We start from the raw sequence: 27,409 nt of genomic DNA, 5'->3' as shown, positions 1-27,409 counted from the left end.
TAACCCCTGGACCACCAGCAAAGTTCTAGTGCTGTGTATTTTTATTAGCTTTGTTGTGTTACTAGTCTAATTTTATATGTATGCACTGGAATTGTTAGCTCCTTATTCTCAATTTTCAACCATTTTGCAACTTCAGATATGTTCAGTTATAAATAGTTAAATGATATGTGGCTCATATGATGAAGTAAACATGGGACACAATTTCACTGTTTCATTAGTATAATATGAACTTTTAAGTGGTGTGTTTGTGAATATAAAGCTTCAGTTCAGTTCAGTTCAGTTCAGTCGCTAAGTCGTGTCCGACTCTGCAACCCCACGAACTGCAGCACGCCAGGCCTCCCTGTCCATCACCAACTCCCGGAGTTCACTCAAACTCACGTCCATCGAGTCGGTGATGTCATCCAGCCATCTCGGTGAATTCTTCACCATGGATGAAGAATTGAGAGAATTACAAATGTAATGTGGAAGACACTTGGATAAATATACTAACACTGTTGAGACTTGATGTGTCAAGATTTGAGGCAACAGATTTTTGTGCTGGATTAGCACTGTATGTTTCCAAGTGTGATCAGCAAAAGGCAGTCCTCCCCATGAAAATTCTGGGGAAAAATTCATTTTTTTCAATGTCTTAAAATATTTGCAGTCACTAATGATAATTAACATTCTTTGTTTATCTCCACAGCAAATAACAGTTTAATATGCCACAGCCTCTATTTCTGGGTCTTTTTTGTGGGGACTGTTTAGAATAATGTTCTTAAGCTCTTACTGTGTCATCTTATGCTAAAGAATTTTCCCAGTGGAGCAAGATGTGTTAGTTTTGGATAGAGTCTGAGGGTAGCAGGCCATCCTAGCTGAAGTCACTATCTCTCTCCACCTCAGTCCTAGTTTATTTTACTTAGGCTGGATTATCCCTACAACTCACCTGACAGCTTGTCCAGGAACAAGAAGGCTGGGTATCACAGGTGTCATAAGGTCACGCTCTACAAAAGTTTCTCTACTATTGGTCCTGCCCCACGGTCAGCTCTTTGGGATTGATCCATTCCTTTGGAGTGGACACAGGGTAACTGTTCTATATCTTTCTTCCCTATTAGTTTTCTTCTTTGCTGGCGAAGGAATGTCCTAACTGGAGGTGGCTAGAACATTTTTGCGCACCTGCCTTGATTATCTATCTAAATCAAACCAAGTAAAATCTGTTTAGTTCTTCTTGTCTTAATATTGGTTCTGTTTCAGTGCATGGTGGATGTTGGGAACTGGGGTGCTGTCAGTGTGTTTTACACACAGTAAAATGGCATTTGGCTGTTTTTTTTTTTTTTTTTGCAGTAGCTGTCCTTGATAAAAAACATTGGTCATTGCATGAGTACCAAGAATTTTTGCTGCATGCTAGGTGTCACACACCCTTTTAAGTGGTGTAGAAACCCCGTGGTGCTCAGAGCATCAAGTGGATAATCTGACAGCATACTTTACGACTAACTGTGGTCCCATGTTTCAATCATGCTCCTACTTGAATTTTGTGTTACAGCGATATTGTCTTAGCTGCAGTTTGTCACCAGACTCTTTCTTGTCTTGCCTTTTTCCTTTGCACAAATTTTTCTGCTCCTTGGAATCCTTTTTCTTGTTTCCTATGCTTTGTTGTTCTTACTTACTCAACAAGACTCATCTTAAGTCATTTATTTGAGGAAGCACTTACCAAAGTACTGTGTCTGGGTTAAAACAGACTTTTCTGTGTCCCCATGACACAGAACATAATAGAGCACACTTCACTAAATTTGTGTTTTTATTCTGTCCATACTCCTACATGAGACTCTCCTTTATGATCTAGTGTTGGCTTATTTTCGTTTGGTTTTGTTTTTAATTCCTGAAACCTTGTTCTTTAAAATGCAATAATAGGTGCTTAATAAATAACTTGCAGGATGTATGAACAAATGAATAAATGAATGGTTCGATGGATGGGTAAATCCAGGAGTTCAGAGAGACAGAAAGATTAAAGATTTTACGTAGGTAGAATAATTATAAAGAAAGGTCTTAAAGAAAGCATGGGCTCCCCAGGGGGCTCAGTAGTAAAGAATCTGCCTGCCAAAGCAGGAGATGCAAGAGACGCAGGTTTGTTCTCTGGGTCTGGAAGATCCCCTAGAGTAGGAAAAGGCAATCACTCCAGTATTCTTGCTTGGAAAATCCTATGGACAGAGGAGCCTGGTGGGCTACAGTCCATAGGGCCACAAAGAGTTGGACACAACTGAATGACTGAACACAAAGAAAGCACTTGTGATGAATTCCAGGGCAGAATATGAGCTTTAAGAGGAAAGTTATAGTCTCGTCCAGGATTGGAGAGAAGCGTGCATCCTTGGTCGATGGAGAGTGAGTGTAAGATGAGGGTAAAGCGGTGGTATAGCCACACAGTTAGTGAGACTTCAAGTTTTTCATCTGTGAGCAGTAACTATGCATTTGGTAAAATAACTGACAATCAGTATATAATTGTTTGAAATAAAAAGGAATATATTTTCAATATTTAACACATTCAGGTTGTTCCAGTTGAAGTGTATGAAAAAATCCATCCTTACCCTGAAGCACAATTGATAAGAGAGGAGTGGTTTCATGTGTCTTAATACAGCTATAGATATTCTTTTGGTATAAAAATTTTGAAATTTGAGGAGTGATCATTTCATAAAGGTTGCTTGTCATATAGGATCTGAAGCCATTAAAATCCATCCTTCTGTGAATGGAGCCTTTATTCCTGCATGAGTTTGGAACATCATGGTCACTGGAAAATTCTGGTCCCCTTGTTTTGCAGATCTTCCAGATGTTGACAAACTACACTTTATTATAGAATAGGCGAATAATCACATTAATTAATATCACCATGATCTCATCAAGAAAACTTGAAGTATTGGGAAGCTGTCCAACAACCATGGTAGATGTACACGGTGCAGCTGTGGGTTGAGGAAGTTTCCCAGTTCTCTCTTTTCAAGCCAAAAATCTGTCCTTAAATAGAAGAAAACTATAAATAAATTATTCTTTAAATTAGAATAAATATTATTAAATTTTAGAATAATAACTGTTAAGCTGAAAATTTCAAATTAAGAAGAGTTACTATAATTTAACATCACTGCAAAACAAAACCCACAAGAGTGGTTACTTCTTGTGTTCACATGTAGGTGTAAGAACAGTTGGGAATTTCAGAATAATGATTTATTGGACAATAATGAAGTTAACAGAGATCAGAGCAAGTACAGCCAATGATAGGGAGAAGGAGCACAGTAGAAGTTCTGAGAACAAACCGAGTTTACCCCCCCCAAATACATACATTTATAACATTCATACCTTAAAGCTCCTACCCTAGAAAAGTCTACACAGGCAGCATTTCATTAGTTGTAGAATGATGGCATTGCAGCTGTCATGTGACTTCCAGGAAGCTGCACAGTGCCCTTGGGAGAGAATGAGAATGAGAAGGACACAGGCTATCTGAGCGCTGGCATGCAGGCAGCTGTGACCTTGCACGTTCTGTGAGTGACTCTTGAGACATCCCCCAGGGTGTGCAGAACTTTGCACACTTTGACAACTACTGCTTTGGTAACCAAGCCTTGAACAAAGAAACATCAAGGGGCTAGAAAGATGTAAACCTAATTTCAGGCAATAATAGTCAACATTCATTAAGTACATACTATATTCCAAGCACTGGTAAAACCGAATTACCCTTCTTGAACCCCCCAGGAATTGTTCTACCCTCATCATTTAATTTAAGATGCGGAAGCAAAGTCAAGAGCAGAAAAGTAATTTGCCTAAATATTATACATCAAATTAGTGGTGGAACCAGTCTTTTTAGCCAAGCATCTTTTAAAAACTATGTTTACCACCTTAACTACTTACATATAAGTGTTTCTGATGGTTTGCATATAATCAATAGTGTTTGTTTTTAAAATAGTCAGATTAGACTCTGTAGCATAATGAGCTTTAGAGTTGGGTTTTGATGGTTTATGAACTTCCAAATAAAATACATAAGACAAGAAAAATTAATACATTTAATACAAATGATAGAAATATTGTTTAATCAAAATAAAAGTATCATTAAATTCTTCACCAGTCTAAAGTTATGACTGTGATGTTTAGGAAATTGTTTTCATATTAACTCTTAAAGAATATTTTGTTGGATTTACAACTTAAGGTAAAGAGTTTTTTCTTCTTTCAGCCCATACATTTTTGTTGCACTATCTGCTAGTCTTTATTGCTTTGGTGAAAAGTAAGTACAGATCATATCATTTCCTCTCTGTTTCTTTTTTTAACCTCTGGTTTTTTTTTTTTAAGTTTTCTTTTTATCTTTGAATTTCAGAGGTCTGATACCATTATGTCTAGGTGTAGTTTTCTTTGTGTTTATCATGTGTGGGTTTTAATGAACTTCTTGGATGTGTGTTTGATACTATCATTAAATATGGAATGTTTCCAGCCATTATTTGTTCAAATTTTTTTCTACTTCCATTTCCTCTCTTTTTTTTCTGGACCCTAAATGCATATATGTTAGGCCTTTAGATGTTGTCTTACAGATTTCAGATCTATTTGATCACTCTTTGTTCTCTTTGTGGCTTTGTTGGAGTTATTTCTGTTAACTTGACTTCATGTTCACTGATCCTTTCCTCTGATGTTAAATGGAATTCTTTATTTCTGTGATTTTTTGCATTTCCAATTGTTTCTTTTTCTTTGCATTCTGTTTCTTAATGGAAACCCCTCTTATGGCTGCTATTCAACTATACCACTGGATTCTAATGTATATTTCTCATGGTTGTCTTAAAGTTCTGTCTGATAACAGCATCTGGGCCGTTTCTTGGTCTCTTTCTGTTGACTGTTTTCTCTTGATTGTGGGTCACTTTTTTCTTCCTCTCCTCATGTCATGTATCAGGTGTATGTGTCATATACCACATATGCATCTTAGCTGAGGGGTCCTTGGTGTTCTGGTCTCTCCTGCAGTTGCTAAAAGTCTGATAAAAAGCCTCTGACCTTTGGGAGATTTTGCATCTTCCACTACTTCTTCTGGGATGAAAATAGCACAGGTCTCATCTCTCCTGGGGCTTCTTGTCTATTTACTTTGGAATTTAGTTCATTTAGGTTTCTTGTAGTCCTCCACTGAGTTTTTTTCCCTTAAACTTGGCTAAGGTACAACATATATTAATACAAACAACCTCAAATACAAAAAACAGACAATAATTAGATAAGATTTGACAGCTGTACACAAGCATGAAACCACCACCACAATCCGGATAAAAATCACTTCTGTCATTTCTCCTGTGTCCTTTTCCAATCAGCACTCTGTCCTCTATTTGCAGGAAATCATTGTCTGTAGGTATAGGTTTGCTTGCAGGGCTTAGATTTTATACAAAGTAATATTTCAGTGTGGACTCATGTGTGCAGTCCCATTCACTCACATAATGGTTTTGAGATTTATCTTTGTTGTATGTGTCTTCTGGATAGTAGTCCTTTTCACTGTATGGCTATTCAGCATCTTTTCTATTCACTCCCGTGCTTCAAGACATCTCAATTGTTTCCAGTGTTTGACTATTACAAGTAAAGCTGCTTCATGAATATCTGTGTTCAAGCCTTTGTTTGTATATATATTTACCTTCCTCATGAGTAATTACCTAGAAATGGAATAGCTGGGTGGTATGATTGAAGAAGGAAATGGCAACCCACTCCAGTGTTCTTGCCTGGAGAATCCCAGGAACGGGGGAGCCTGACGGGCTGCCATCTATGGGGTTGCAGAGTCGGACACGACTGAAGCGACTTAGCAGCAGCAGCATGATAGGTTATGTCAGCATTTTCAGAAACAATCAAACTACTTTCCAAAGTGATTGTTCATTTTTTCATTCCCACCAGCAGTTTATGAAAAATTCCAGTTATTTCTTATCATCATAAAATCTTTACATTGTCACTTTTAAATTTTATACATTCTAATGGGTTTTTGTCTCATGACTAATATTATTGACATAAAGAGATGTTTATTGGTTAGTATTAGGTTTCGGTGAGATCATAGGGTGGGAGTACAAGCTCATACAGCTTGCTGCATGACAGGCCAATAAATCCAGTGATGAGTTGTTGGGACGAGGAATATTGGCTTTATTCAGAAAGTGACCAGATCAAGAAGATGGTGGATTCATGTCCAAAAGAACCATCTTCCCTGTGTTTGGATTCTAGTTTCTTTTTTTTTTTTTTCTCTTGCTTTTTCTACAATCTAAAGGATATTGTCAGTTTGATCTCTGGTTCCTCTGCTTTTCTTTTTTTTTTTTTTTTCAGTTACTAGAATTCTATCACTATTTTATTTTATTTTATCTTTTTATTTTTTTTTAATTTTAAAATCTTTAATTCTTACATGTGTTCCCAAACATGAAGATTCTAGTTTCTTTTGTAAAGCAAAGAATGGGAGGTGAGACAGTAAGGTATAAAACGTGATTTTTTTGTTGTTGTTGTTTTTCAGTTCCTCAGTCATGTCCTACTCTTTGCGACCTCATGGATTGCAGCATGCCAGGTTTCCCTATCTTTCACCATCTCCTGGAGTTTGCTCCAATGTGTCCATTGAGTCCATGATGCCATCCAACCATCTCATCCTCTGTCATCCCCTTCTCTTCCTGCCTTCAATCTTTTCAAGCATCAAGGTCTATTCTAATAGAATAGAATAAGTCTGTGGCCAAAGTATTGGAGCTTCAGCTTCATCATCAGTCCTTCCAATGAATATTCAGGATTGGTTTCCTTTAGGATTGTTTGGTTTGATCTCCTTGCTGTCCAAGGGACTCTCAAGAGTCTTCTCCAACACCACAGTTTGAAAGCATCAATTCTTTGGTGCTCAGCCTTCTTTGTGGTCTAACTCTCACATCCATACATGATTACTAGAAAAACCATAGCTTTGACTATATGGACCTTTGTTGGCAAAGTAATGTCTCTGTTTTTTTAATACACTGTCTGAATTTGTCATAGCTTTTCTTCCAAGAAACAAGTGTCTTTTAATTTCATGGCTGCAGTCACCATCCGCAGTGATTTTGGAGCCCCCCAAAATAAAGTCTGTCACTGTTTCCATTGTTTCTCCATCTATTTGCCATGAAGTGATGCGACTATTTCATTTCATGGAAAATAGATGGGGAAACAGTGGAAACAGTGTCAGACTTTATTGTTTTGGGCTCCAAAATCACTGCAAATGGTGATTGCAGCCATGAAAGTAAAAGACACTTACTCCTTGGAAGAAAAGTTATGACCAACCGAGATAGCATATTCTAAAGCAGAGACATTACTTTGCCAACAAAGGTCCATCTCGTCAAGGCTATGGTTTTTCCAGTAGTCATGTATGGATGTGAGAGTTGGACTGTGAAGAAGGCTGAGCGCCAAAGAATTGATGCTTTTGAACTGTGGTGTTGGAGAAGACTCTTGAGAGTCCCTTGGACTGCAAGGAGATCCAACCAGTCCATTCTAAAGGAGATCAGCCCTGGGATTACTTTGGAAGGAATGATGCTAAAGGTGAAACTCCAGTCCTTTGGCCACCTCATGCAAAGAGTTGACTCATTGGAAAAGACCCTGATGCTGGGAGGGATTGGGGGCAGGAGAAGAAGGAGACTACAGAGGATGAGATGGCTGGATGGCATCACTGACTCGATGGCCGTGAGTCTGAGTGAACTCCGGGAGTTGGTGATGGACAGGGAGGCCTCGCGTGCTGTGATTCATGGGGTCGCAAAGAGTTGGACACGATTAATAAATTATTGCAAATATTTTGTGGTTCCAGCCAGACCCTGGAGAAGATGGGTAACTTTTTCTTTCCTGCAGCCATTCACATGTGGGCCTCCTCAGAATGTTTCTTGTGAGCTGAACAAAGGTATTTTAACTTAATGCTAAGGCATGGGAAGCATTGTTCCCAGAGAGAGTCCATTTTGTACACTTCCAGCTATTAGGATAGATATTCCAGCTATTGTACACTTCCATCCCTTTAGTAATTCATTTGTAGCAAAAGCAATAGAACACAATGGGTAGAGAAAAAGAAGCAGTTCCAATATGGAGTCAGATGTGTTCTTCCCTGTTACAGTAACTTGTGGTAGGGTTGGTGCCCTTTTAACAAGAGACACCCAAGAATTATCATTCTCTCTGTCTCTCTTTCTCTCCCCTTCTTGTGAAGGCACTGTGAGAAGGTAGGCATCTGCAAGCCAAAAAGACAGTTTTCACCAAAACTCATCCATGCTCACGCCATGACATTGGTCTCACATGTGTAGAACCTGAGAAAATGCGTTAATATTGCTCAGGCCACCCAGTTACCCAGTATGGTGCTGTGTTATGGCAGCCTGTCTGACCACCATACTGTGACTGTCTTCAGACACTCAACGAACACCTCTTTTTGTATAGTGCCCTCTTCTTTTTCCTTCTCAGCACACTTTTCTTGTTTCTGCTTCTCCATCTGAACCATAACACCCATAAGTATGAATATTCCCTAGAATCTTCCGTTTGGCTCTTTTCTGTTTCTTTTGTTGCCCTTTAACATTGAACAGTTTGAGTTAAAGTCCTGGTTTGAATGACTTCCTCTATGTGGAGAACCACAGATTCATATCTCTAATCTGTTTTATGCTATTTAATTAAAGACTTGAATTTTTAGATGTATCTCTATCCATATGTCCCACTTAACAGTTCACGATCCATGTGTACAAAACACAGTGGACCATCCTTCTCTCAACCTGGCTTCTGCTGCCAGTTTCTATTCATGGCACATCATCCTCCCAGGCAGAACTTGAGTCATCCTGCTCCTCGGACCTAGTCAGTTGCCACTGATGCCAACTTTAATTTTGGACTATCTCTGGCACCATCCTTTCCTGAACTCCCCACAACTTCCTGTATCCCCTCCGTTCACCCACACTGTCCTTCTTTCACAGCATGCCCTTCTGCTCATGACTTCACGTCCAATCTCTCGTCATTTTCAAATGACCTTAGTGAACTTCATGCATTTCTATGTGCAGTGAGATTTTTTTCCCTTCCCCAAAAGGTAGACATTAAATAATAAAACGGAAAAGGAAGATAATTGACAAATATAATAAAAATGAAGAGGACAGCTCATACAAAACAATAAAATAGGAAAGGAAAATATATAGGAAAACATTTTCAAAATAATTTCTTCTCCAGTTGTTACATATTTGTGTTTGTGTTGCATGTACAGAAGGACCTAGGGAAAATAAAGGGAAACGATGGCGTCACCCATATAATAAGGACTTAATACCTCTATATCCCTTCCATGTTTATACCAGATGACTCCAAGCTGATAGTCTTGTCTTTTAATTTCAGCATAAAATAACCTACTAGAAGCCTACAGCTGGATAAATTGTGACCTGCACTGGCTTGTTAGATTAAGGCTGGAAACATACTTAACTTTCAATTAAGTGGCAGAGACAGGGTAATGAATAAGTCAGGCTATTTAGAAAATATGTTTGGAGAATTAAAGAAAGACTAAAGATAGCTTCTTGAGAAAGTGCAAAAGGTGATGAGAAAATCATGAAAAAGAGCCTGGGGAAATGTTTTAGAAGCTGTAGATGCCAAAACAGTTTTATAGTGTGCGTTCATATTGGTGTGGTATGAAGATGAAGTGTAGCGTGTACAGTAACTTTCAGGTGTGAAACTTGAGCTCAGAGTACCAAGTGTGAAGTTCTTGAAGCCATTGCAGTTGTGGTGGGGGGCCCACAGAAAGTGGGGGCTTCCCAGCCTTTCAGTTGAGGAGGCGATCAGAGTGCATGGGAGTGAACTCTGGACTCCAGGTCAAATAGCCTCCCTTTAAGAGTAACCTCTGACCCTCAGCAGCTTTGGGTTTGGGCCAAGTCACAAGAGTCTGGATTTCTGTTCTGCCATCTGTGAGTGGAAAGGATTGCAGTAAATAATCTCTAATGTCTCTTCAGGCTCTGAGCTCGTGTTATGTAAATGCTGTGTCTTTGTGTAAACGATACTGAAATGAAGGAGAAGCATTGTTTGGGTTCACTGTGAATAGGAAAGTTTCTTGGAACTTTCCCTGTTTGCAGGCAGTTAGAGATGAGAAGGCCTTAGAACAGTGTTGTTGTGGTTTTGGATTTAATGGAAAAGGACTCACTCTCTCAACATGTCTTTTGCAGTATCCAGATATATACCTGCCAACCCATGCTCAGAAGCCAAGTGTCATTTCTGGTAATGATTTCTTTTGAACCAGTGTGGCTCAGATGGTCACAGAGAATCTCCCTGCAATGCAGGAGACCTGGGTTTGATCCCTGGGTCGGGAAGATCTCCTGGAGGAGGGCATGGCAAGCCACTCCAGTATTCTTGCCTGGAGAATCCCATGGACGGATGAGCCTGGTGGGTGATAGTCCATGGGGTCTCAAAGAGTCAGACACAGCTGAGCTGTCTAACACTTTCAATCATAATGTAAAAATTCAGAAAGAATTGAATTTCGGTTGGAATTTGCTGCATTTCTTTGGCTGACCTGGTTCCAGCATAAGCTTCAAGCATTGCGTGTCAGTGTCAATGACAAAAGACTGTTTTCTGTCTCAAGACTAAGAAAGAGCTGAACAGAACACTTGAGAAGGCCCCTTCCTGCCCAGTGGCCTCTAAACAGTCGGTGGCCTGTGCCCCGTGGACCTACCAGAGAGACTCTCCTCCAGTGTTGCCAGGACGGAGCCCTGGTTGAATGGTAGGGAAGGGGAGGGAGTCTTACTCAAAACCTCTCTTCTGTGTCAGTGTTACTCCAATCCACCTCTATTTTTTCACCTTTTTTTAGTCTTTTCCTTAGGATTTTAAAGGAAAATTTCTCAGAAATATATACTTTCCCATAATTTATTCCTCTGCTTTACTATAAAGACCCCTTGAGTGTGTCAGAGACACTCACAGACTTTCTAGATGTCTTCTGACTCTACTTGCTTCCCCAAACCATAGAGATAAGAGTAAAATTTTGCACAAGGGGGTCTCATGAGAGTTCATGGGGCCCTGAGAGGGCATCTCACACTTGCATTTCTGGGATGTCCCGGCTTCATTCCTTCAGTCCAGAGGCCCAATGGCAGGTATGTACTGGTGGAGACTGTATGTACTGTATGTACTGGTGGAGGAATTTGAGGAATAATCCCTGTGATATAGAAAAGGTCCCCCGTTTATCAAAGGCACCCTAGCACATTGGGTTTATAATCAGATGGGCCTGGGTTCACTTCCTGTTTCTGCCACTCACTAGCAATGATCAAGGATAAATAATCTATGTTTTAGATTCCTTTTATGCAAAAGATATAAATGCACACTCCCCATAGGATGGTAGTGACGATTCAAGGAGACAATTTATATGGTGTTTTATAAGATCAGCAAACTGATTCTGTAAATGATCAGACAGTAAATAGTGTAGGCTTTGGTGGCCTTGTGGGTCTCTTGCAGTTACTTGGTTCTGCCACTGTGGTTCCAAAGTTGCAGCCTTAGGCCATGTATAAATGAATGAACTTGTAAACATGAAAACCCCTGTTTCCCCTGTATTATCAGTACTTCATTTCCAACACTGAATGTGTGTGTTTCCTCTCCCCAGAAATTGCGACACCAGCTGGGTGTCCTACAGTTTAATTCAGTTCTGAGACCATATCCCTAGAGTTAGTGTCAGATCCCTTAGGCTGAGGGCACAGTCCCACAAGACTGCCCCGGCTTCAGATCCTAATCTCACATTCATGCCTCTGGTGCTTCTGACCAACTAACCGTGAATGAAAGGTCCGCACATCTCCCCTCTTTGTGTTCCATAATAGCTAGATGAGCTCACAGAATTCAGGAAAATAGCTTGCTTACTGTATACGCATTTATTATAAAAGGATACAATTCAAGAACAGTCAGATGGAAGAGACACACAGGGAAGGTGTGGGGAAGAACCTGGAACTTCATGGGCTCTGGGCGCCCCACCCTCCTAGCACCTCCACATGTTCCCCAGCCCAGGAGCTTGCCATCACAGTTGGGGTTTTCTATGGAGGCTTCATTATGTAGGCTTGATGGTTAAATCATTGGTCATCATTTGCAGAGACATGGATGGACTTAGAGACCCACACAGAGTGAAATAAGTCAGAGTAAAACAAATACGATGTAATATTACTTATACATGGGATCTAGAACAATGGTACAAATGAACCTGTTTTCAAAGCACAAAGAGAGACACATGTGGACACCAAGGGGTAGGGGTGGGTGGGATGAATCGGGAGATTGAGATTGACATATGCACACTACTATGTATAGAATAGATAACAAATGGGAACTACTGTATAGCGTGGGGAGCTCTACTCAGTGCTCTGTGGTGACCAAAATGGCAAGCAAATCCAAAAATGGAGGATGTACGTATAGATATGGCTGATTCACTTTGCTGTCCAGCAGAAACTAACACAACATTGTAAAGCAACTATACCCCAATAAAAATTAATCAGAAAAATAAAAGCACAAAAAAAGAAAAAGCATTGGCTATTAGTGATTAACTCAAACTTCAGCCTCTCCTTCCCCTACCCACCAGAGATCTGGGTGGGATGTAAAGTTCCAACCCTCTAATCCCAGGTTGCTTGCTGTGTCCTAAGCGACCCAGGGGCCCTGGCCACCAGCTACCTCATTAGCGTTAAAAAAAGACCATCACTCTGGAGATTCCGAGGGTTTCGGGAGCTGTGTGCCAGGAAACAGAAAAGAGCAAGAGTGGGCAGAGACCAGATATATATTTCTTATTATGGCACAACATGGCCGTGTTCCAGTGAGACTGTATTTATGGACATGGAAATTTGAATTTCATGTTGTGCTCATTTATCATGAAATATTCTTTTGGTTTTCCTTCACTTCAGCATATGAAGACCATTCTCAGCACAAGGGCTGGACAAAAACAGGCATCAAGCTGGATTTGACCCACAGGCCACGGTCTGCCAGCCCCCTGAGTTTCCGGGTCTTCCTCGGGGCTGGTTTACCTTCCTCTGACCCTCCCACTATTCCAGGACCAGCATCTCCTCCACCACCCACACCTCTGTCATGATGCATTTCTTCCTGGTCTCCTTGTTTTGCTCTTTGCTGGTTTCCACGTGGCCAGGCCTATATGTCTTGATTAATTTGTTCTTGGTTAGGCTGGAGAAGGTTCCGTCTCCAGCAGAGCTTAGGTTTTTATGACTGTTAGTTTGTGGTCCTTTTTTCTCAAGGATCTTGGTAAAAGTTCCAAGGGCTGGACTAGAAGAATCAAGACTCACTATTGTGTCTTCTTCCAGAATCTTCCTTCCAAATGTGATAGGTTAGAGCTCAGATAATTTGACTTTCTTCCACTGTAGAGTGAATCCATGCTCATGAGGTCACTCTTCTTTCCCATCAAGAAGTCACTTGGATGCCTCCTCATTGTTCAAAATATTAAAGCAGATGCTCCACAGATGTGACAGTCAATACCAGAATTGACTTTACTCTTCTCAGAAACCCATTTTAGTCAGATGTTGGGTGGCTTATCTTGATTTCACAAGTATCTTAAACATTTTCCTAAGTGTCTCACCTCTCCCTCCTCATCACCTAAACCTTTCTACAAAATAAACAAACTTTGAGAGGTAAATAGATAAAAGGGTTACCACTGAATCAATTTTGAGAAGAACAGGTAACTTATATAAGCAAAAGCCAGAGATGGACTTTGTATAATAAGATTCTTTTGTATAGTAAGATTCTTTGTATAATAAACACGAACCATTTGTCAATCTAGCATTCTAGGAAAAGAAAATCAGATACCATGGGATTCCTGTTTTAGCTTGGTTTTAATTTTAAAATGTTCCACATTGGAAATAATTTGGATTTATTGAAAGTAGTATGCACTGCAATGACATAAGATTTGCTTGATTGATATAACAAGTTTGGTTTAATGAGTGGAAAAAGAGATTTAAAATCTAGCATAGTTCTTCAATGTTTATTCTAATATTTTATTAAAGAAATTTGGCATGCAACTTATTAGTTAATAGAATTACATAAGATGAAACCAAAATAGAATCTTAATGCTCTGGGTTATGCTGTATACTCCATTATGTTGTAATTCAATAAACAGAACCCAAACTATTGACATAGATACGACTTTCTTGGTATGCTGTAATGTTCTTCAAGTGGAGAATGTTTTCTGTATTTGTGATACACTAAGTACCTGCTATGAAGAAGGCAATGGCACCCCACTCCAGTACTCTTGCCTGGAAAATCCCATGGACGGAGGAGCCTGGTAGGCTGCAGTCCATGGGGTTGCTAAGAGTCGGACACGACTGAGCGACTTCACTTTCACTTTTCAGTTTCATGCATTGGAGGAGGAAATGGCAACCCACTCCAGCGTTCTTGCCTGGAGAATCCCAGGGAGGGGGGATCCTGATGGACTGCCGTCTGTGGGGTCGCACAGGGTCGGACACGACTGAAGCGACTTAGCAGCAGCAGCAGCAGCAGCAGCAGCAGCAGCAAGCATCTGCTATAAATGAGTTTACTTGGCTTTGAAAAGTGATGATTTAAAGTGGCATAGGTTTAACATATTACCTGTCTTTCTGAGAAGATAGAATACATTTGTCAATCATTTATTTAGTTACTTCTGTGAGCCTGACTGTCCTGTGGAATGCCTTTGCATAACTTTTCCCTAATCATTCATATACCCCTGTTTCCTCATCATTTTTGGGGCAAGGTGACAGAAGCTCAGTGAAGTTAAGAAAATGGTTCAATATCACTCTGTTGCTGAGAAGTAATTGGGATGGTTGACTTCACAGCACATGTAGGAAATAGTTATTAGGATACTTATTTCCATATGGAGAGAGTTGGGGTGAATTAGCTTAGGAATTTGACTAAAATCACAGAGTTGATAAAGGGTAGAGTCAAGAGGTAAACACACAGCCTTTGGTGCCAGAACCTAAGTCAGCCTTTGGTCCTGGAACCTGACTTGGGTCCACACACCTGGTCCGTTTTGAAAGTTTCATCAGTGTTTACTACCTAAATAGTAATGAAATCTATATATAGTCTTAGAGAATGTGACTTTATTGTTTTTTTCCCTAAGTAATTAAGTAGGATTTCACCTTACTTGTAAATTTCAATCAAACACTGTTGAAATACAGGCATTTCTCATACAACATGATACAAGTGTTCCTAAAAATCTCTGTATGCTGCAAAATTATGCACTAAAAATAAACGGACTTATGGGAAGAAAATGTGTTGAAGTGAAACCAATCAACACTTACGGCACTAGCTAAAGCTATAACAGTCCTAACAAACATACAAGCTTAGTTAAAAAGACAAGCTGAATTCTGATGAATACCGCACTACAGTAATTATAGGACTGGTTTAAGGGGAAGAGGTAGCTTGACGGGAAGGAACTATAGGAAAGTAAAGAGCCTGATGAGTTATTGAGAAAGGGAAGTAAACAGGGAAACTGTAACAAGACAGGGCTTGTATTCATGCTGAGCTGAGCAGACTTGCAGGGGTGAATGGGGGTCTAGGTGACCCCTATTTTACACTGACATTATCTTCCATTAGTGAATATGAGCCAAACCACATCACAGAAATACACAATATTTATCTGCAAGTAGATGAAAACGAAATGGCTTTTTATAGGATAAAAAGGAATCACTTGTCTCTTGTAACTCTGTAGAAGAATCACCATATTTTCCGTAAATATATTCATAAGAAGATGAAGTCATTGTAAGGAACTATTTGAGCAGTATAAATGTGATGTAGATTCTAGGAAGAGCTGGAAAGTATTCCACATATTTCTGGAACAAAATATTGAAACATTTATTTGATTTCCTTGTGACCTGCCATTAAGAGGGAATGATATTTAATTTGAGGAGATACTAACTGTATGCACTTAGATTTCAGTGATAATCCTGGTAGAGAGGTTTAAAAGCACAGATAATTAGAATTTATAGTCCCCAAAGTTTTGCTCTTTAATTAGTCATAAGCATCCTGTAACAGTTTGCTATAAAAATTGAGAATCAAAAAGTGATAATTCTTAAAGTTAAAATCTCCCAGCTCTAAAGTATCAACATTGCTCTTATTTCAAAGTTGTCACTGAATTGCCTGCTGAATCTAAGAAAGGTATGGATCACGCCCACCTTATTTTAAAGAAAGAATTAACGTAGTATGTTAAGCATTTGTGTCCGGTGCTGTAGCTTTAGCAAGGCAGTTATTTTCAGGAAAAGGAGAGTTCCTTGTGTTTTGGGTCCCCAGGACTGAGGTTGCCATGACCTTTAGAGGTAACTTCCTTGTTCTGTGGAGGGTGACCAGCATGGGCTCTTAGTAACAAAAATTTAAATTAAGCATCTTCCGCTTGTGCAGAGAGCTGAAACTGCCTTGCACTGTGGAGATCAGTAGCCGGCCTGGAATCTGAACTGCTGTCGGCTTGCCCATGTCTGGGCTTTGGAATAAGGAGGAGCTGCTGCCTTAAAGAAGGCTTCAGAGGAGAATTGGAGCAGCCCAGTCCCCATGAATGGTCATGTAATATTGCAAACCCCACATCTGGGCTTGGTTATGACTGAATAACCTGGTCTTGGAAAGTGAGCTGTGGACAAATTTAAAGGGTGCTCTTCTGGATCCTGGCCTCCCCTGGGCTATGGTTTATTGATAAGGTGAGTCGGGAGCCTGTGGGCTCCATTTCCTTCAGCCTCACGTCCCACTAGGAGACGAAGCCTATGGGTTCTCTCTCGGAGATGCTTTGGGATTGATCTGCTTTTTATCCGCAGGGCCACTCTCTGACCCAACCCAGATCAGCCACCTGTCCAACTCCAACCTGTCCCTCATCCTGCATTTCAGATAATCTCTTGAAAATACAATGGTATTCTCACTTCTTAGTCACCCAGCCTTTAGAAGAGAGTGGTGGCTTAGGTAGCTTGGTTTACATGCCCCCCGATCTGTACGTCCTGACCTCCGCTGGCTCATCTGCATCACCCTCCCCAGGTTCTTGCTGGCCACATGCCCTAGCCAGGCTGGGTCCGTTCATTTCCTGGGATGTTCCCTGGTCTGTCCTCGCCTCCAAGCATACTTGCTGTTTTCTCTGGGGCTGGCTTCTCTCAGCTCACGGTCACCATTCAGCTTGGTTGTCTCTTCCTCCTGGGGCTGGATTGGGATCCCTGGTGTCACTCTTGGAGTACAGTGTGCACCCCCTTTGATAGCACACGTCACACTTGGAGCTGCGTGTCAGAAGTAGTTTTCCTAAAGGAATCCTCTTACACTGTTGCTAGGAATTTCTACTGGGACAGCCACTATGGACAGCCACTATGAACAGTGGAGAGATGCTTCCTTTAAAAACTAAAAATAGAAGTACCATATGATCTAGTAACCCCACTTCTGGGCATATATCTGGGGAAAACCATAATTCAAAAAGATCATGCCTCCCAGTGTTCACAGCAGCACTCTTTACAATAGCCAGGACATAGAAACAACCTAAATGTCCATCAACCAAAGAATGGATAAAGGAAATGTGCTTTTATACAATGGCATATTACTTGGCCATAAAAAGGAATGAGATAATTTCATTTGCAGCAACATGGATGGACCTAGATATTATGATACTAAGTGAAGTAAGTCAGAGAAAGACAAATACCATATGATATCACTTATATGTGGAATCTACAATATAATACACATGAACTTATTTGCAAAGCAGGAACAGTCTCACAGACATAGAGAACAGACTTACCACTGCCAAAGGGGAAAAAGGATGGGAGGGGGGATAAATTAGGAGTAAAAAGTTAAAAATAGTCTAGTCTTCCTGTTAGATTGTAAGCTCCGCCTGACTATGATGACTTTTGCCCATGGCTCTGCCCTTGCACCTGGAAGAATGTCCCACATATAGCAGGCCACTCATAAATGCTTGTTGAGTAGACTGGAATGTGAGCAAATGAAGGGATGAAGCAGGAAGCAAGATGCAAGCCAGTGCATCAGAGAATCTGTGGGAATGGAGCTTACGAAAAGCAAAATGCCAGGGGAAGTTCAGGTGTGTTTGGAGCTTTAACTTTCAGGAGCTCATGGCTGAATTTAGCAAGGAGGTTTGGGTGACACGGTGAAAGCAAAGCCAGAGCCTGGTCGGTGAGAGAATACATCTTGTGTAAACGGGCTGAGTGCTGCACGGGGCTGTGACTGCAAAAGAAGCAGAGCTGGCATTGGAGCTGGGAGCAGGGGCGTCATGAAGGAAGCCAGCTCTCCCTTGCCCTTTCCCTCCACTCAGGGAGGCACAGTTTTTCTACTACTTTGTCCAGCTTCCCTGGTCTGTCCCAGGGGACTGTTCTGTGAATATTGCTTCCTGCCAAGTGAAAAGAAACACATTTTGAAGGCCTGATTTTTGAAATTTTATTGAACAATTTTTCAGCTTTGGAGGAATGAAAACGTTTGATGTTCTGAATGTTAAGCTGCCTTCTTGACATTTGTTTATGAAGATGATTGTTACAATTTGGGTGGGGCATGCACACTTTATCCCTATGGATGGAGTTTGTTTTGAAGTTCTCTCTTCTTTCAGCTACTCTTCTAAATGTGGACTTTGGAATTTAATCTTAAAATACATATTTCTTGAATCACAGATTTTGGTATGGCTGGGTGCTAAGCCTGGCATGTGACCTGCTATTGTAAAACAGGCTTTCTGTGTGAGAGAGTACGTATGAGGTGCTTCCCTATCCCCCCTCCCCAGGGTTTTCACATGTGGAAAACAAGGGTTTGTGCTTAATTCTTTCCTTAGAGATTAATGATGGAGTATCTCAACTACACAGCGATGCATCCTGGTTACTTTAAAATTTTTTATATTGGAGTATAGTTGATTTATAATGCTGTGTTAGTTGCAGGTGTACAGCCAGTGAACAGTTATGCATATACCTAGATATACTGTTTTTGCATCCTGGTTATTGATATGAGGTCAATGCTGCTGCTGCTGCTGCTAAGTCGCTTCAGTCGTGTCCGACTCTGTGTGACCCCATAGGTGGAAGACCGCCAGTTTCCCCCATCCCTGGGATTCTTCAGGCAAGAACACTGGAGTGGGTTGCCATTTCCTCCTCCAATGCATGAAAGTAAAAAGTGAAAGTGAATCTCTCAGTCGTGTCCGACTCTTTGCGACCCCATGGACTGCACCCTATCAGGCTCCTCCGTCCATGGGATTTTCCAGGCAAGAGTACTGGAGTGAGGTGCCAGTGAGGTGCCATTGCCTTCTCCGATGAGGTCAATAGATGGGTCTTTATTGTCACTCTAAAGGAATTAGTCACTTACCAGTAAAGCGAGAAAGCATTCAGTCGATTTGGAGGCTGTTTAATCATCAGCCTGGGGGATGGCAAATACCTCTTTGAATTTCTGAGAATATCTCTCCCACTGCCTGCCAAGGCCTTGTCACCAAATTTATCACTTCAATTCACTTGTTTTTTTCCCTCCCATGTCACTACCACATCTACACCCAGCTCTGTACTGCATTCAGGAACTGACCCAACCATTTCTGAAGTTGCTGCTGATGTTATATGAAAGAATCATCACTGGTTTCCTTGAAGAGCGTAGTCTATCTTCCTGGCAACCTGGCAAATGACTGACAAACACGAGTTTCCAAGGTATTGGCATTGGCTGCATCTGTTCGTAGTGTAATTTCATCAGCTGCACAGACGAGGGATGCTAATTAGTTTGTTGATACATATGTGATTTAATGAGACTAAACACTTAACTGATCTTGAAGTAGGCACAGTTTGTTTCCTGTTGCTGTTTTTACTTTAATTAAAAAAAAAAAAAAAACATGTTAGGCACATTGGCTGGAAATTAGAGCACTGTGTCATCTTGGAGAAAAAAGAATTTCCAAGAAGTCTGACTGGTCAGTTGTGTCCTGCTCTAATGAGATTAAAGAGAAGAGGATAAAATATTGGGTTTGAGAACAAGGGTTGAAATCCAATTTAAATAGAAGGTTAAGCATAATGGAAGAATTTTCATAAACTACATTATATTGGAATCCTGTGGTTCAATACTAAAATTATAATATGTACCAGAATAACTGATTTTAGGAAGAAATTCCAGACCCGCATCAGCTCCAACATATAATCTTCTATTTTTAGGGCCTTTTTTTAAGTGCCCTCTTTTCTAGTTATTGTATTATATTTTTATGTAACTGAAACTATGAAATTCAATTAATACAATTTTTCTTCCTAAAAATTCACATAAAATAATGGTATTTTGATTTTTATTAATAAATATTTATTTAGAATTATCTACTAGACTCTTCTTAATTACTTTCAAATTGTGCAAAACCGAATCCAGAGAGGTTCTCTATTTTGGGAGTGGGAAGAGGTGATGAGGAAGTAACTCTAACCCCATGGTTAAAATTATATTTGTATTAAAATGCTTCATCTAATTTGCTTCTTTTTGCAAACACGAGTCAGTACTATGGCCTGCACAGCCTGTTTTCATGGGACCATGTCCATGCTCTCTCCTCTGTGTATCTGCTGCAGTGGCAGAGTTGAGGCATTGACCACATGCTGAAGTGACCCACTCTGCCTTTATGGGGAGGTTGGACCCCTGATCTACACCATGCCGGAGGACAGGAGTTAATAAATAGTAATAGGTGGCGCTCCTGCCAATGCAGGAAACATATGAGACGTGGGTTTGATCCCTAGACAGGAAGATCCCCTCAAGTAAGAAATGGCAATCGACTCCAGTATTCTTGGCTGGAGAATCTCAAAGACAAAGAAGCCTGGCGGGCTACAGTCCATAGGGTCACAAAGACTCGGTCGGACAGGACTTAGCATGCATGCTCAATAGTGTTGTTGAGAAACATTAAAGACTAAGAAACAGCTACTTGTAGAACTGAATCTTAAACAGATCTTGGAGGAGAGCTATAGATCTGCAGGTCTTTCAGAATCCAGGAACCGGTGCTCTATCACCAGATCACCTCTAGGCACCCAGCAGCCTCTGAGACAGACCATGCCCTCTTCTCTGCTGGCAGAATATGGTTTCTGCTCCTTAATGCTGAAAGGATCTCCCTTTGTACCTTCCTAAAGATTCATAAATTATGTATGAACACAGATTTGGGGTTTGACTTTAAGAAACAGAGTCACGTAGGTGAAATCTTTGAAAAGGACACAAATGAACTTATTTACAAAACAGAAACAGACTCACAGACATAGAAAACAAACTTATGGTTACCAAGGGGTAAAGGGGGAGGGATAAATTAGGAGTTTGGATTAAATGTATACCTATAGCTGATTCATGTTGAGATTTGACAAAAAACAACAAAATTCTGTAAAGCATCTATGCTTCAATTAAAAAAATAAAATTAAAAAAAAGATACACCCTAAGGGAAAAGAATCTGAAAAAGAATGGATACATGTATATGTAAAACTGAACTATTTTGCTGTACACCTGAAACTAACACAACATTGTAAATCAACTGTACTCCAATATAAAATAAAAATTAAAAAATAAAAAGAAACAGAGAGTTCCAGCAGTTTCTTCTGGCGTGTCAGCATCCGTCATCTTCCCCAAACCTGGTAACCCAGCAACACCCCAGGGGCTGTCAGGTGTGAATTCAGCTTCCTTGTTTGTCCCAGTTTGGAAAATGAATTGTCCATTGTTCTAAGCCTATCAGTAATTTATCTGTGACAAATTATAAGGTGGTGTTATATACATTAGGAACATACTGAGAGCACAGAGGTGCATAGAAAAGACACAAGGTAATTGAACTCCAATTCCAAAGACTGAACTATAATCCTTTATCCTGGATGATTCAAGTACCACCAGCCAGCGAGCAGGATAATTACGTTCTTGTTTGCTTTCTAATGTAAACTTATAAACCATATCTTCAAGATAAATTAATTCCAGTGTATAAACTTAGCCTGATTGTTTAGAAACAAGTGTAATTTGGTAATATATGAATTTGAGTTAATTGAAACCCATTGGCTGTGGAATCAGATGGACCTATGTTTGAACCATAGCTCTTGCACTTTTAGCATTTCAAATCAAAGATGACACAAACATTGAGCCTCTGACCCACTGGTGATAAGAATACCTATTTCAAGTGGTTGCTGTGAAGCTTAATGTAAATACAGGGCTCTTAGCACTGTACCAGACCATGTGTTCTTTTTCCTCTTTTTTGAATTTTTTGATTTTCCAAGTATGGAAATACTTGGTGGATCCAGTTAATCAACATCATTGTATTGCTGACAAGCTGAATTTACAACCAGATGGTTCCACTGAAAAGTTAACTAATGAGACATGGGTTGTGAATTGTGTGAAGACTCCATTACAATATCAACAAAAACAAAAGTGCAGGGGAAAATTGGCCAGAAGGGTCATGCTCCTAACTTTGGGGACTCCTAGGAAGAGAGGCCTTCTTGGATTACTCCAGTGTCATCTGGATTTGGATTCAAAGTCTCCAGTAAATCCAATGGCCTATTCTTAGGAATCAGGAGTCTTTTTAAAAAATATTATTTGTTTTTCATTTTGGTGATATTTTAAAAATATTTTACTATTTATAGAGATAAGTCTCTTTGGCAGTAATCATTTCAGTTAATTTTTTTCATGTAAAAGTCAATGTTGCAGATCTAACAACGTATACTTGGGCACCATTCTATAAATATCTTTTCTTTGGGTATGTTTAGGAGACATTATGCATGCTATTCTGATTTTTTAGAAAATACAGACTAATGAGAATTTAGTAGTATGAGCAGTGATATGACATAGTTTGAGACCCAGCTTCTGTCATAAAACCACAATATTTCACCCTTGTGGAATCAAATAAGACCAAATGGGCTATAAAAATGGGAATCAGTAGTTTGTGCTAAAGACATTTTGGAGAAAATTATATTCCATTTGAAAAATATTAAAATACTAAAAGCAAGTATTTTTCTAGTATACTAGAATGCACACATAGAAAATAAGATCTTTACTAAACGTTCCATCCATTTTATAATGGACATTTGCACCAGATTTTCTTTTTTTTTACTTGAAAATGACATAGGACTGTATGGTCTTCACTTTCTCATACCTGTATTTTTCTCTTTCCATAGGAATACAGAGTCACTCCTCTTTCTCCTCTGACCTTCTGCAGCCCCTGGACTCCCTGGTCACCAGCATCTCTGGTCCACTAGTGGCTTCTGTGTGTCCACCCTGGTAAGAAGAACCAAGCCCAGGAGCGATCACCATGTTCTGCGCGAAGCTGAAGGACCTGCAGATCACGGGGGACTGCCCCTTCTCCCTGCTGGCCCCGGGGCAGGTCCCCAGAGAGCCCTTGGGGGAAGCCACAGGGAGTGGGCCAGCAGCTACCCCAGGGCAGCCGAGCGTCTGTCCAGGTGTCCCCGACAAGAACCCGCCCGGAAGGCTTCCCCGGAGGAAGACCAGCCGCAGCCGAGTCTATCTTCACACTTTGGCAGAGAGTATTTGCAAACTGATTTTCCCAGAGGTGAGTGCCTGCCCTTTCAAGATCTTACTGACATTTTGAAAATGGTAATAGAGTGTTTTCCTAAGGAAAATGTGAACACTCGCTTTCTCACTTTCAAGGCTATAGTAGATGTAGACAATTTGACAATTTTCTGAAAACGTTTAAAAACATTTTTAAAAAGCAATCATTTTCTTAAATTGTGTTTAATCTTAAAATGTTTAGTCTTGCATTCTTTTCCAAAGCATCCTGCACTCTGACAAGCTTTATGACTTTGAGCAGCTGTTTCATCCTCTTGCCCTCAGCATCCTTATCTGAAAATAGACATGCTCACAGTCCTGGGTCCCTAGAGTTTGCACAAGCATTGAAGTGAAGTGAAGTGAAGTGAAGTCGCTCAGTCGTGTCCGACTCTTTGCGACCCCACGGACTCTAGCCTACCAGGCTTCTCAGTCCATGGGATTTTCCAGGCAAGAGTACTGGAGTGGGGTGCCATTTCTTTCTCCAGGGGATCTTCCCAACCCAGGGATCGAACCCAGGTCTCCCACATTGGAGGCAGATGCTTTACCCACTGAGCCACCAGGGAAACCCTGCATAAGCATTAAGTGAACTAATCCACAGCTCTCACCACCCACCAGGACCCATTAGTTACCTATGGATGGCAAGCTATTTTTTTTTTTTTTTATGGATTCATTAGCTATTTGTTTAAAGCTAAGTTCTTTGGAGAATAACTTATTCTCTGCTGGGTTTCCCTCATCTAGTTCCTAAGAGCATCATCTGTTCCCGCCAACTTGCTGAGGTGGGAAGACCGCCCCCCTCCTTATTCTGCTGGGTTGGTCAGGGTCACAGGCCTGTTCATGACACCCCTGTCATCAGTTTGGACATATCTTGGCCTGTGGGGTGCACAGCCTAATGCTATTTTGGAATCTGGAGCATCACCCTTAAAGGGATTCAGGAAAGACAAACACTGTATGGTCTCATATGTGGATTATTAAAAAACAACAACTCATAGAAAAAGAGATCATACGTATGGTCCCCAGAGGCAGAGGGTGGGGAAGGGGATTAGAGGAAGGTGGTCCAGAGATGCTGGAAGATAAGATAAATGAGTACCATGGGTATAACTCATGGTGACCCTGCCATCCTGTGTGGTGTGTAGGAAAGTTACCAGGTACATCCTCTGGGTTCTCATCACAAAGAGGAAGCTTTTTCTTTTCTTTTCTTTTCTTTGTGCTGCATCTGTATGAGAAGATGGATGTTAGCTGAGCCTATTGGGGCCATCATTTCACACTATATGTAAATCAAGGTGTCATGCTGTATGCGTAAACTTAAACAGTGATGTATGTCAATTATTTCTCAATAAAACTGGGGGAAAAAGAGAAAACGGAATGCTGGGGACAGGCCATAGAGCTAATTAGGTAAACTATGTTTGGAATAGACAGGGCATGTGGAGAGCTCCTCACCCCATGGGCCTAAGAGAAGAGCCGCTGAAAGTCTTCATGGCGTGTCTTCCTCCTTCTGTTAGTATTCACAGTTTTATGCAGATTCACTTAGCCTAGAAGATTGGGCATTGAAAAAATCAGATTCTGGCTCTCATAATTTATTGATGATTTTTAATTGACTCCACACCAACCCTTTGCCTTGTGAGAAACACTGAAGGACCACAGGCTGCTGACTTTTAGGAATGGAAGGAACTTCAGAGGTAACCTTGTTTCATTCCCAAGAAGGACCTGAGAGGCTAAGTGACTTGGGCAAAATCACACAGCTTTTGAAGGATATAGCAATTACTGCTGCCAGCAATATGGGATCAACTGGCAAAGAAGAGACTTGAAGCTTGAAGAATGGATAAATTAGAATTGGCAGGAAGTTGAGGGAACTTATTTCAAATATAAGATAAGCACAGTAGTAGACTGGCTAGTGGCCTTTGAGATGGAAATATTTAATTACTGTCTCCCCGCTCCAGTCACCAGCAGCCAGCATTGGCTAGGATGAGGGATGCAACTCTTCCCAGGCAGTTGGTTGGTGTCAATCTGGAAAGTGGTTGGCACCCTCATTTCCAAGGGCAGAGCACGGGGATGAGCAGATGGTGAGGCTGGGAAGCTGGAGAGTGGCCATGCTTTCCCCAGGTCCTGTCATTACCCTGTTGGCTTCATTATTTTGTTTGATAAATTCTGAATTCCTACAATGGAAGTCATGCACATATTGGAATCTCTTTTAAAAACATTCAGAATATCAAATATATGCGTTCTTATTTTCCCTTATTTAGGATAATCTGTGTTGGTTGTTTGTGGGCTCATAGCTTTGAGTGTGCTGTCACAGTACAGCACACTTCTCAATTAATAGTAGAGAAAGCCAGGCTGAGGACTTCCAGGAGGCAAGAGGGCTGCCCTTGACCTGAAGAACCAGGACTCTTTCCCACAACTGAGGCCATTTTCATTCACATTTTAGTGAACATCCCAGGGCTGGATACATTCATGCTGAATAGCAACCAAACTAGATTACTTCATCAACTATTCAAACATCGAGGTGTCTTTGATTAAATAGGGCTTTTAAAAAAACTGATCTTTTTTAAGTGGACAGATTTAATGCTTAGCCTACTGTTCAGTTTCAGTCCCATCGGTAGCCCCAAAGAAGAGACTCCAGATAACATTTGATGGCATCCTCATTCTTGTTTTTGATAATTAGATGTAAACTCCAGTTATGTTTTATGGGGGACAAGTATTATAGTTCATTATCCTTAGCAGATTTAGAGTGGGAGATGGCATTCCAGAGTTGTGGAATCATAGGTTACAAAGGTCTTATAGCTCATCCAGTGCAAACTTTTCATTTGTTTGAAGAAATTAAGACACATAAAATTTAGATCACTTGCTTTAAGATAACTAGGGGAGATGGAAAGGTCTCTGCACCCTCATTCATAATCTGTTGCTCTTCTATTATATTATTAGCTGATTTTTCATGGAAATTCTCCCCAATAATCCTGTAAGCTCCTCAAGCAGAGTGTTTTTAAAATAACTGCATCATGATCTTAGCTACAGTTGTAGCAAATCAGAACCCATTTCCTGAACTAAATCGAGTCACATTTGCTTATATGAGGGCTTCTCAGGTGGCACTAGTGATAGAGAACCCACCTGCCAGTGCAGGAGACATAAGAGATGCGGGTTCAACCCCGGGGTTGGGAAGATCCCCTGGAGGAGAACATGGCTAACCCACTCCAGTGTTCTTGCCTGGAGAATCCCATGGACAGAGGAGCCTGATGGGCTGCAGTTCATAGGGTCGCAAAGAGTCAGACATGCGGCTGAAGCAACTGTACAACACACAGCAGCACACGCTTATATGAAGGATATTATCCCAAATCAAACACCTTATGAGATTAAAGGGATCTGAAGGAACTCCTGAAGTCTCTGAATGTGTTGTGGAATATTGGGTTGCAAGAAGGAAAAAAGAAGTAGTATTCCATTATCCTTATGAGCTAAAATTTTCCTTGGTCTAGAAGAACATGAAGAACTATAGAAAACATCCCATCCCAGGTCCTGCCATACTTAAAACCTTTCAATGACTTTTCTTTGCTCTTACATAAAAATAAACTTTCTTAATGTAGCCTCTAGGCAAAAAGAAAAAATGCAGAAAAGTTAAAAATCATCTGAAATAGCAACTAATCCATAAACCAGACCTATGAAATTCCATTCAGAGTGTTCCCAGCAATACTGGATCAAGCGGCAGTTGTGGCTGAAGCGTTAATATACTGGTATCCTCCAGGGCCATCCTGCAGTTGTTGATTCTGTGTCATAGGCGTGAGATCTCAGGGAAGTTGAGTCCTGCTCCTGACTTTCTTGTGATCTGCATCGTCTCGGGGTGTAGGCTCAGGATGTGTTCGAGAAGCCTTAGCACCAAGGTAGGAAGCTCTAGGCACCGGCAGCCTTTACCAATAAATGTTTTGTCTGAAAAACTTGTGGGTTTTGTTTTGTCTTGTTTTGAATTTATAACAGTTTTCCAGAGGAGCAATGGTGTATGATGAAAGCAGACACCAAAGCCTGTTAAGCTGTAGTATCACTAACGTATGCTGCTACAGCTTGGCTAGGACTTCAGAACTTTTTA

General features: G+C 40.6%; 1 protein-coding gene across 3 annotated transcripts in view; it reads left to right on the top strand.

Annotated features, from left to right (window-relative positions):
- Positions 1-27,409, top strand: part of GUCY1A1 (guanylate cyclase 1 soluble subunit alpha 1) — a 70,650-nt gene that overhangs the window by 8,751 nt on the left and 34,490 nt on the right. The window contains exons 2-3 of one of the 3 annotated variants that reach the window (XM_068989505.1): positions 19,368-19,511; positions 22,953-23,344. In XM_068989505.1, coding sequence (XP_068845606.1) covers positions 23,087-23,344 — 258 coding nt within the window. In that variant the 5' untranslated portion in view covers positions 19,368-19,511; positions 22,953-23,086. The remainder of the gene's footprint in view (positions 1-19,367; positions 19,512-22,952; positions 23,345-27,409) is intronic. The other 2 variants (XM_068989506.1, XM_068989504.1) reach the window with 2 other exon arrangements.

This window comes from Capricornis sumatraensis, chromosome 17 (genome assembly GCF_032405125.1).
Source record: "Capricornis sumatraensis isolate serow.1 chromosome 17, serow.2, whole genome shotgun sequence".
NCBI lineage: Eukaryota > Metazoa > Chordata > Mammalia > Artiodactyla > Bovidae > Capricornis > Capricornis sumatraensis.
Note: the sequence above shows the minus strand (reverse complement) of the source record. Positions and strands in the feature narration are given on the sequence as shown.